A 12,256-nucleotide genomic window follows, 5' to 3' on the forward strand; every position below is an offset into this window, starting at 1 on the left:
ACTTTTAAAAAATCTGTCAAACCATGATAGACCTGAATATTTTCCTTAAGACTGTAAACTTTTTTTCTGAAAACAATTATAAAAAAGTAGTTTATAAGTTGGATTATTTTTCTTTTTAAAGTTTTCAAGACCAGGTTATTTAGCAAATAAGTATCATTTTGAAATTTGCAACAAGATTTCTCCTAATAAAATCACTAATAATTCTGATACTACAGCAGATCCTGGTTGAAGTCCACTTAGTTTCCCTGGGGACAGCTGAGACACTTCACTTCTCCAAATAGTCTGAAAAAGTTAAAACATATAGGAGTGGCTTACAGCTAGAAAAAAGAAAACCACTTAAAGAAAACATGCAAGTTTATAAATCTGCTTCCAATAGAATTCCATTTATATATAATAACTACCAATATATGCCTAATGACTGATATAATTTATAAATAAACATAATTTTCTACAGGGATCAAACTTCTGAATCACAAAGTTAAAAATTTGATAAGTCATTTAAAAAGTGTATCTGTTTAAATTTTTCAAGGTACAAAGGAGTTTAGAAATGTTGTGTAAGGCTGATCTGGACCCAAACTGAAATAAAATCTGTCCTCTTAAAATCCAATCTAATATAAGAAATTAAATTATTGGGAAAAAATTTTCCTGATATTTTTTATAGAAATTATGGTTCAAAGAAACAAGTCTTTGACCACATATGGCAAGGGGAATAGTTGGAAAAAAGAATATCCCTTGGTCTCTTACTAATTTGGTTTTTGGGCCACACCCAGCAGTGCCCAGGGCTTACTCCTGGCTCTGCATTCAAGGATCACTCCTGGCAGTAGTTAGGGAATTCTGGGGCTAGAACCCCGGTGGGCTGCATGCAAAGCAAGTGCCCTATATGCTGTACTATGGCTCTGCCCCAATTAAGTTTCTTTTCTTTTTTTTTTTTTTTTTTAAATATTCTTAAACATTAAACTCAGAAAGTTAGTTTTTGTGAAAGAGGCAGAATTGGTCATGAGCTGCTTAAGTCTATGTCTGAAAGGTTCCTGAAATTATGGTCCAGTCCTAGAAGAAAAATTCACAGGAAAGTCAGATGGTTGATTTTGAGAAGGAAACTCTGAGGTGGTGATTTTCTCCAAGGTCATGATTATGAAGCTCAATGAGGGCCTGGATTGCTTCTTCTACAGATCCCAATTGAATGAGTGCCATTTTGCGATCTTTCCTGGAAAAGTTGAAAGAAAAATGAAGATATATACACATATAAACACGAGTTTAATTTACTTACAGATTCCCTCTCATACCCTAGAGGACATCACTGAATCGCCCTATAATTTTGTATACCATATTAAATAATGTTATTTAGTCTTGAAAGCAGGGACTTACTGAAAGAATTTAAAAGCCTTCACGGAACATCCTGCGTCTGTGAAAAGGTTCTTCAGATCATCCACTGTGACAGAAGGGCTGTGAAAACATCAGAGAGAGCATCAACTATCTTAGTTCTAATTCTCAAATGAAGCATAATTTGCAATCATCAAACTTCCAGAGAATCTCACATTTTAAATAAAATAAGCCATATAATACAGACATGATACCAAAGTATCTGAAAGGTGTTCACACTCTCAATGGAAGTTTTTGTTTATTTTTGTGCTACCCCTGTAAAGCCCTGCAGTTACTAATGTTACTAGTTACTAGTTTTGTTCAGGGAAACCATTTCCCAGGTTTTAATCCAGACCTCCTGCATGCAAAAAAGCATGAACTCCAGGCCCCTTAGTCATCTTTCTGACTCATGAGTAGAACATATCTCAAACATCTGCATCAATAGAATAGGTGTGGAAGGGAAAAGGAAGAGAGACAAGGGAGGGAGGGAGGGAAGGAGAGAGAAAGAAAGTCAGAGAGTTAGAGGAGAGAAAGAAAAGAATGTTTCCAAAAGAAGTAGGGAAGGGAGCAGTGGGAGGGAAACTGGGGCATTAGTGGCAGTAAATGTGCACTGGTGAAGGGTGGGTATTGATCACTGTATGACCAAAACTCAATCATGCACTATTTTGTAACTGTGTATCTCATGATGATTCAATCAAAAGTTTATTAAAAGAAAACAAATATAGGCCGGCATATATAGAAAAAGAGAGAATATTTCTATATTCTTTTAAGACTACCACTGACTTCAGAAGTTTACTGTAGTAGATAGATCCAAATTACTTTTCTTAGCTAGCTCTGACTTGTTTCGATCAGTCATATACTTTCTGGGAAACTAAAAATTGCTTAGGTGATATTCAGATATAAAGATCTAGTTACTCTTGTCCTTCCTATAGTTATGCTTTTGGATACTCTTCTCCCAGAGTTAACAGAGATGTACAACACTTAGGCTATTGCAGAAACGAAACTTGTCATTTTTTTGGTGTTGCTGTTGAGTATCAAACCCAAAAGACTCACACATGCAAGGCATGTATCACAGTCATATCCCTGACAGTATCATCTCTAGTCCACCTGTCACTTCAGAAGCAGAGAACTGTGGTTTATACTATAGTTGCTCTTTAATCATTAGCTCTAAAAGAAAATAGTGCTATTTTTTTGAGGACACTTGAGCAATCATATGAGCAATCTGTGTGGCAAGACACTGAGACCTGGCAACAACTGGCATATGGATGGGCCACATTGTAAGTAGAATCTCTAGTTGCAGTTAAGTAAGTCTTCAGATTCAACCTTAAGAGATTCTCCACTGTAACAACCTCTTCTAACCACTTCTGGAGTCTGTTTTTTTCCCCCCCTGTCTTTTACCAGTTTGTTATGCTGTTAAGTGATCTATACAGCAGCAGGTAATTCATAATGTCCTATGACATGAGATTCAACAGACTAAAAGCACACTTTATGCCTTATGAATGCAATCAAGGGCAGTGTAACAGAAAAGGCTCTGCAAGGAGAAAGATATGAATTAAAATTCTATTTCTCATTCATTTGGTCTATCACTTTAAGTTACAACTTGTACGCCAAAAGGTTTTTTTGGTGTGTGTGTGTGTGTGTGTGTGTGTGTGTGTGTGTGTGTGTGTGTGTGTGTGTGTGTGTGTGTGTGTGTGTGTGTGCCACACCCGGCGTTGCTCAGGGGTTACTCCTGGCTGTCTGCTCAGAAATAGCTCCTGGCAGGCACGGGGGACCATATGGGACACTGGGATTCGAACCAACCACCTTAGGTCCTGGATCAGCTGCTTGCAAGGCAAACACTGCTGTGCTATCTCTCTGGGACCAATTCTTTTTTCTTTACTAAATTCCTTATGCACAATTTATTTTTGTTATGTTGCTTTTTATTCCTAAAAAAGGATGAGCAAGTATGTGTTAATGAATTATTTCTTTCCTTTAATTTTTTTTTTGGTTTTTGGGTCCACCTGGCAGTGCTCAGGGGTTACTCCTGGCTCTATGCTCAGAAATCACTCCTGGCAGGCTCAGGGGACCATATGGGATGCCGGGATTTGAACCACCGTCCTTCTGCGTGCAAGGCAAACGCCTTACCTCCATGCTATCTCTCTGGCCCCGTATTTCTGTAACCATTTATTTATTTATTTATTTATTTATTTACTTATTTATTAATTTTAATTTTTGGGCCACACCCGGTAATGCTCAGGGGTTACTCCTGGCTATGTGCTCAGAAGTTGCTCCTGGCTTGGGGGACCATATGGGACACCGGGGGATCGAACCGCGGTCCGTCCAAGGCTAGCGCAGGCAAGGCAGGCACCTTACCTTTAGCGCCACCGCCCGGCCCACCATTTATTTTTTGGGCCTGCTGCAACTGAAAGGCAAAAGTAGTTGCGAATTTCCTATTTGGGTGGGGTGGACGAAACACTGCTGACTTTCACTTTTGGATATAAACTGAAGATGTAAGCCTCTTTAGACAACTCAGTTTTAAACTCCCAAACTGCACATTGTAGATTATTAATCGTTTAATGAATAATAGATACATACGGAATGTTGGAAAGATGCAAAGTGGCTGATGGTGGAAAAATATTCTGGAAATTTTTAGAGCCAGGTTTTTTAAAGCGATGCAGGGGACTATTGCTAAAATCCTTAGTCAGACCCTGGTCTTCTTGTCCCTCCCGAGGAAGCTGAACTGCTTGATGTTTGGAGAGTGTAGCACGAAGCACTTTTCCATAAAGCCTCTGACCACTCAAATGATTCATTGCTAGCAAAGAGAAAAAGGTAAGTCTGGCTAGTAAGTCTGTAATATTTGTATGAATTACCAAATTCTCTCTATTTACTTGAAATTATATCGTCAGTCTAATGGTTAATATGACTCAAACCCCATCTCTTAAATATAGAAATGTATTACATTAGATTATCTTATAATGAAAGAAAAAGAAAACAAAAAATAACTATCTTCCTAGTACAGAGCTGGGTAGTTCCAGAATACCTTGAAGATACCAATACTTGGGAATTTCCATACTCAGGAAATGGACGGCTAAAAAAAAAATTAATCTCAAATGAAATCATTCTCTTTAGTTTTGTTTTAGGGACACATCCACTGTAGTCAGGGCTTAATCCAGACTCTGCACTCAGGTATTCTTCCTGGTAGCGCACAGGGGAACATAGGAGATACCAGGGATCTAACCTGGGCCAGGTATGTGCACGTAAGCACCCTATACACCACACTATCTTTCGCTGCTTAAAATCACAAATCTTACAATATAAGATTTAAATAATAAGAGAGATATTCCAGAAAAATCACACTTCTACTAGCTATACAGTTTTTTGTTTGCTTGTTTGTTTTTGGGTCACACCTGGCAGCGCTCAGGGGACCATATGGAATGCTGGGATTTGAATCGCCAGCCTTCTGCATGCAAGGCAAAAGCCCTACCTCCATGCTATCTCTCCGGCCCTACTAGCTATACATTTTATGTTATTAAGCACATTCAAATACAAACGAGACAGGTTACATCAGCAACATCATGATTATCATTAGTTGTTAGTACCTAGTTGAGCTTGATTTGCATCTGCCATCTGAACCAATGCATTTTCTTTCTTATTAAACATAATCTTCACTCGATGCACATCACCATATACTCCTATAAGATAAAATGAAAGGAATTTTTAATGTCTATTTATAAAATGTTTAATTTTATTAATGCATTTAAAGATGCTTTTTATTTTCTCATACTAAAATAAATACATTTTCTGGGCAATTTCATATAAATGTCCCCAAACTTAGATCTTTTCTTTGGTTTAGATTTGTTAATGCTATTCACTCTTTTCCCCTCAATACATTATAAAAGCTTCAAATTTAATATGTCCAAATTGATTCATCTTCTATCTCCTCTCTCCACTATGTAGTCACTACAATATAAATTGTCCTATCATCAACATTTACTTTGCTAAGTTACATACCTGGGAGTGATATTTTATCTTCTCCCTTTCCTAAATTCTTGTACCCATTTCTATGACCAATATCTGATGCTATAACATAAATCGCTTATTGGTCCACTTTTCATTCCACCATTTCATCATTTCTTTTGTTTGGGGACCTTACCCAGCAGTGCTCAGGGGCAACTTCTGATTCTGTGTTAGGAGGGGATGTGGTGACATGGTGCTGAGAACTGAATTCACGTTTCCTTCGTGCAAAACGTGTATAGCTTGTTGAGCTCTCTCTCCTGGCCTATCAGCATCATCTTATCTGGAACTTCATTATAACCTCCTAACTGCTCTTATTATACCCCAGCTCTTTTTTTTTTTGGGGGGGGGGCACACCTGGCGGTGCTCAGGGGTTACTCCTGGCTGTCTGCTCAGAAATAGCTCCTAGCAGGCTCGGGGGACCATATGGGACACCGGGATTCGAACCAACCACCTTTGGTCCTGGATCGGCTGCTTGCAAGGCAAACCCGCTGTGCTATCTCTCCGGGCCCATCCCAGCTCTTTTTTCTAATTTTTTTGTTTTTGTTTTTTGGGCCACACCCGTTTGATGCTCAGGGGTTACTTCTGGCTAAGTGCTCAGAAATCGCCCCTGGGTTGGGGGGACCATATGGGATGCCGGGGGATCAAACCGAGGTCCTTCCTTGGCTAGCACTTGCAAGGCAGACACCTTACCTCTAGCGCCACCTCGCCAGCCCCATCTTTTTTATACTTATACAGGATAATCCTCCAAATAGGGCTCACATCCCAAAGTACAGATAAAATTGGACACTAGATATGGGAAGAAAATAACTCTTAATCTATCCTAATAGGTTTATATGACCAAGTGTTTCCTAGAATGGGCAGTGGGTGGGGGCGCTAGAATAACCAAGGGGGCAAAAGTGGCCTTGGATGCAACAGAGAAGTGCTTTGAACAAAACAGTCTACCCTTAAAGGGTAGACTTCCAGGAGGCACTGAGTAATTTTTTTTTCTGAAAAAGTGGTAAAAGGCAAAATAAATTTGGGAATTTCATATAAATGCTTAAAAATTCATTAATTTTTATAGATAAAAGAAGTTATGTGGTGATATATATATATATATATATATATATATTTTTTTTTTTTTTTGTGGTTTTTGGGTCACACCCGGCAGTGCTCAGGGGTTATTTCTGGCTCCAGGCTCAGAAATTGCTCCTGGAAGGCACAGGGGACCATATGGGGCGCCGGGATTTGAACCAATGACCTCCTGCATGAAAGGCAAACGCCTTACCTCCATGCTATCTCTCAGGCCCCATGTGGTGATATTTCTATATGGACATTCTCATATACTTTTGTTCAGTATATTATACTGTAGTATGCTCTAAAATAGCATTCATGAGGCTGGACTGATAGCACAGCAGTAGGGTATTTGCCTTGCAAGCAGCCGAGTTCTATTCCAGCATCCTATGTGGTCACCCGAGCCTGCCAGGAGTGACTTCTGATCATAGAGCTAGAAGTAACCCCTGAGCATTGCCAGGTGTGGCCCCAAAACAAACAACAACAATAAAAGATAACATTCACATTATAAAAATGAGACTTATAAATTGTAGCATCAATACTGTACCCTGCAAATAAAAAGGACTGAAAATCTTCTGCGGCACACAATAAAGTGTTGGCTATCTTGTGGCCAAAGCATATAAAAGAATTAACTTCAGTGAATGACACTTTTAAAATTTGAAACAAAAAGTTTTTCTGTATTTTCTGTCTATTTCGCAAATTGACAAGTGGTTGAAATAAAAAACTTTTTATACACTAAACTCAGAGGGGCTAGGGAGAAGTGGAGTGGGTAAGGCCACTGCTCCAGCCCCAATTATTGTATCATTTATTATTATAAAGTATGTACATGAGTCATGAGTAAAACCTACAAAATGAACATGAAGGATCTTACTGGAAATATCGAAAATTACAATGTGGGGACCAGAGGTATAGTACAGCAAGTAAGGTACTTGCTGTGCAAGCAGCTTACCCAGATTTGATCCCAAATCACCTGAGCACCACCAGGAGTAATCCAAGCATAGCTGGTGTGGTCCAAAACTACTAAATTAGATCAATGAGTTGTATACCAAAGCCAGGAGAATTGTGCAGCTACAATATATTTTAAAATGTCATCATAAAAGCTATCACTCATTCAAAATATTTCAAGCAACTTTATACCAAAAGTTCTTCCAAAAGAAAGTTACACATTTTGTCTAGTTTTTGGTTACACCCAATAACGCCCAGGGGTTACTCCTGGCTCTATGCTCAGAAATCGCTCCTGGCAGGCTCAGGGGACCATGTGGGATGCCGGGATTCGAACCACGGTCCTTCTGTATGCAAGGCAAAAGTCCTACACCTCCATGCTATCTCTCCAGCCCCTAGCCTAACAATTTTTAAATCAACTGATGTAACGCGAGGAAATGAAACTTCCCTCATTTAACAAAATGAACAATATAAATTAGTGGGTTTGAGGGAAAAGCTATTATAAAAGTTTAAATATGATGACAATGAGTACTTGCATTTTTGTCCTAAAATACGCCCCATTATCTTTAGGAGGTATTCTATCATTTTAGTTATGACGATCACTATTCACAAAAGCAAGTACTAAAATTAAGTGAATTTAGAATTAGGCCATGGAATATTAACAAACATAAAATGTTTTTACAATAATGATTCATATTTAAAAAAATTTTTCACAAAGTATTAATTTTTATTGACAATTAATAAAAATCCTTATGATTAAGTTATGTAGGCTAGGGATATTATTTGAAGGCCTGGATTTGATCCCTGCCAATGAATGAGCACACCCCCGCCCCCCGGGCATCACCCTGTAGTCCTTAAACAAATGTGCTCTACCTAGAATGACCGGATGGACCTTCTAGTTCCACTGGGTATGCCCCCTACCCAGCAACAATAAATAAATGAATGCCCAGTGATGTTCATGGTTGATCCTACTGCTTTTCAGGGGATGATATGGTACCAGGGACCGAGGCAGGGTCTCTGCATCCCCTATACTATACCTCCAACTTCTCCCCCTTGCTTCTTTCTTTGGTCTGAGAAAAGACATCCAGCTATGCTCTGGGCTTCCTCCTGGCCCTGTGCTTAGTGATCAGTCCTGGTGGTGCTGAGTGGACCACATGAGGTACCAGGGATCCAAACTGGTCAGCTAAGTCAAGGCAAGCATTTTATCTCATGTACTATTTCTCCAACCCTCCTTTAATCTTATACTTGTCCCTAAGTACAGACAAATGATATTTATGAATAATCACATCTCAATTATGAGTATATGTTAATTTTGTGGTTCTATAACTTCGCTCTTTTATTAAAAAAATATTGTTGGGGCCAAAGCGAAAGTGCAGTGGTAGGGCGTTTGCCTTACACCTGGCTGACCTAGGATGGACCTTGGTTCAATCCCCGGTGTCCCATATGGTCCCCCCCCCTCCACAAAAACCATGAGTGATTTCTGACCGCATAGCCAGGAGTAACCCCTAAGCACCACAGGATTTGGCCCAAAAAACAGTAAGAGAAAAGAAAAAAAAGCAAAACCATATTGTTTACAGCTCATGATTTCCATAGTGTTAATGATAGGATTTCATGTTTTTTTCCCCCCTTTCTCTCTTTTTGTTACATCCAGCAATGCTCAGGGGTTATTATAGACTCTGCAATCAGGAATCACATTTCACAGTGCTAGAGTAGCCAAATGGAATGTCGAGACCAAATGAAGGTTGGCCACTTGCAAGGAAAAGTACTAACTACTAAGGCTCCAGCTCTGCTCACTAGAATTTATACCCTTTTTTACAGAGTTTACACAGAGCTGTTATGCCATGGCTGGAAACCACACTCAGCACCAGAGATTATAAACAATACATCTGCCAGGCTCATGCTCTAAGTATGCAAAACATTAAGGAATTGAATTCATGACCATGCATTTACAAAGAGGGTTCCTAAAGCCACTGTGGTATTCCTCTGGGAATTAAAACTCATTTCTATGGGGTCCCGAGCTAGAACAGTGGATGGAACATTTTCCTTGCACACAGGCGACCCAAATTTAATCTCTGGCATCCCATATGGTCCCGAGCTTGCCAGAAGTGATTTCTGAGCACAGAGTCATGAGTAACCCCTGAGCGTCACGAGGTATGGCCCAAAAACCACACATATGCACAAATCATTTCTATGGAAACATCCTATTTGATTCCCTCAGATAAGTTAGGTTCCTTAGTATATGGCCCTATTATAATTATAATCTCTTATTTCCCTCTGTCCGACTTTATCATAATTCTAATTATTTACTACTAAGTCTTATTTGCTCTATCCTCAGCATCAAGCACATGACATGGTATACAGATATAACTAGTAATAGCATGTGTTCAGTTCACAACATAAATATTAAAAACTAAAAAATAACTTACCAAATAGGATAAAAAGCCCATGTGGCGTGATAAGCTGTTTAAAAGAAAAACAAAATATTACGTTTTTAATTTAAGTAAAAGTTTTAATTTTTACCTAAAACACAAAAATGACAGTTAACTTTGTTACACGTGCTGATTTTTTTTCTATATAGTTGTCCATTGTGTGAGAGGGATTGTTTCTAATACTCGTGCAGATACCAAAATCTAAGATGCTCAAGTTCCTTTTATGAATGAAGTAATGGCCTAAAACCCACACAATCTCCACATAGTCTCCCATTTGATAACATCTAGTACAGTGTACATACTATATATTGGCTGTTTAGAGAATAGCAACAAAGGGGACCAATCTGTACCAGTTTAATACAAATGCAATTACTAAATAGTTCAGATTTCCTAGCCTTGGTTGGCTGGGGTTTGTGGATTTAAACAAGCTGACCCAAGCAGAAGTAAATTTTAGTTCTATTTTCTTTTCTTTCTTTTTTGGTTTTGGGGTCACACCAGCAGTGCTCAGGGGTTACTCCTGGCTCTATGCTCAGAAATCGCTCCTGGCAGGCTTGGGGGACCATATGGGGTGCCAGGATTCGCCACCATCCTTCTCCATCTAAGGCAAACGCCATACCACTGTGCTATCTCTCTGGCCCTTTAGTTCTATTTTCTTTGATGGGTATTCCCAAACAGTACTTGGGGACCACCAGGGATTTATCCAATGATGCTCAGGAGATATTTGCATTACAAGTCCAGACCAAAAGCCAATATACCTACTCCCAAGGACCATTTACATACAATACTTTTCAACTCACATCAGGATTGAGATTTGTGACAAGTAGAACAGAATTTCCTGGAATGCCACCAGTCCCAGGAATGGCCATTCTTCCTGTGACAGCAGAGGAGGTGATTGTGAGAGGACCGAGACCTCCAGGAACAGCTGGGACCGAGAGACCTTTGAAAAACATCATAAGGATTTTATATTCTAGTTTTACGGATAATTATAACACTTCATATAATTTAACAAACTAAAAACAAAAGCACAAATATGGGGAAAAATTATGTCGTAGCTACCAGGAAGGTACCAAAGACTAATTTTCTATTCTGAAGAGTCTTCCTTACGTTTAGTTCTTTAATCGCTGACAATCTCAGTCAGTATTATATAAGAGTTCTTTTGGGATAGGGGTGAAGCAAGTAGTTTTCACTGAATAAAACTTGCTTAAAAAGATGTGAGGAGGGCCAGGGTGAGAATACCTAGGGCGACCCAAGTTCAATCTCTGGCATCCCATATGACGGTCTCCTGAGCACTGACAGGTGTGATTACTCAATGCAGAGCCAGGAGTGACCCTTGAGAATTTTCAGGTGTGGCCCAAAAACAGAAACAGGAAAAAAGAGAAAACAAAAGAAAGATGTGAAGAGAAAAAGAGAAAAGAGAACACAAGTTTCTCTAGACTAAAACTAAACAAGCAAAAACCCAGAAAGACAAGAAAGTGAGATACATATTCAAGAGAAAACCTGGGCTTGAAGAGCAAAATGGTTACCATATACATCGTCTGTGCATACCTACCAATTTCATTGTTTTCAAATCCATTAGGCTTTTTGAGAATCTATCAAAAAAAAGCTTTCTTTCTGCTTTTTGGAGAATTTATTCCAATAAATTTCTATAGAGCAGGCATGTATGTATGTATTTTTGGAGGGTTCACACCCAGTGATGCTCAAGGGTTACTCCTGGCTATGTGCTCAGAAATCGCTCCTAGTGTGGGGACCCATATGGGACACCGAGGATTGAACCCAGGTCTGTCCAGGGTCAGTCGCGTGCAAGGCAAACGCCCTACCAATGCGCTATCGCACTGGCCCCAAAGTAGGCACATATTTTTTTTTTTTGTTTTTGGGCCACACCCGGTGATGCTCAGGGGTTACTCCTGGCTGTCTGCTCAGAAATAGCTCCTGGCAGGCACGGGGGACCATATGGGACACCGGGATTTGAACCAACCACCTTAGGTCCTGGATTGGCTGCTTGAAAGGCAAACACCGCTGTGCTATCTCTCCGGGCCTGGAATATATTTTATTTTTACTTCTATAAAATTATAAAAATTCTTTTGGCAGAGACCTATATATTCATATTAAGTGCTGTATGAGATTATTTTGGAAAAAGCATTGTGTAACCTTGTGAAGTATAATCTATACATTATGATCAATGATAAGATTCACAGCTATTGAATTCAATAGCTTTCAATACCTTCTATGAAGCTAACATTATTCCCAAAGCTGACAGAGATACTACCAAGAAAGAAAATTACAGGAGCCAGAGAGGTGGTGCAAGCAGTAAGGCATCTGCCTTGCCCGCACTAGCCTAGGATGGACCTCGGTTAGATCCCCCGGTGTCCCATATGGTCCCCCAAGCCAGAAGTAATTTCTGAGAGTATAGCCAGGAGTGTTACCTGGTGTGGCCCAAAAACGAAGGAAGGAAGGAAGGAAGGAAGGAAGGAAGGAAGGAA

The 12,256-nt window shown here is 39.5% G+C and overlaps 1 protein-coding gene across 1 annotated transcript in view; it reads right to left on the reverse strand.

The window, feature by feature from the left end:
• Positions 1 to 931: 931 nt before the first annotated feature.
• The window catches only part of PTBP3 (polypyrimidine tract binding protein 3), a 95,158-nt gene continuing 83,833 nt past the window's right edge, over positions 932 to 12,256 (reverse strand). Inside the window, exons 9-14 of the mRNA XM_049785244.1 lie at positions 10,574 to 10,713; positions 9,774 to 9,807; positions 4,938 to 5,030; positions 3,934 to 4,150; positions 1,366 to 1,443; positions 932 to 1,204 (exon numbers count right to left, since the gene is read on the reverse strand). Of these exons, the coding sequence (XP_049641201.1) occupies positions 1,072 to 1,204; positions 1,366 to 1,443; positions 3,934 to 4,150; positions 4,938 to 5,030; positions 9,774 to 9,807; positions 10,574 to 10,713 (695 nt within the window). The 3' untranslated portion in view covers positions 932 to 1,071. The remainder of the gene's footprint in view (positions 1,205 to 1,365; positions 1,444 to 3,933; positions 4,151 to 4,937; positions 5,031 to 9,773; positions 9,808 to 10,573; positions 10,714 to 12,256) is intronic.

Source organism: Suncus etruscus, chromosome 1 (genome assembly GCF_024139225.1).
Source record: "Suncus etruscus isolate mSunEtr1 chromosome 1, mSunEtr1.pri.cur, whole genome shotgun sequence".
In the NCBI taxonomy this organism is placed as follows: Eukaryota; Metazoa; Chordata; class Mammalia; order Eulipotyphla; family Soricidae; genus Suncus; species Suncus etruscus.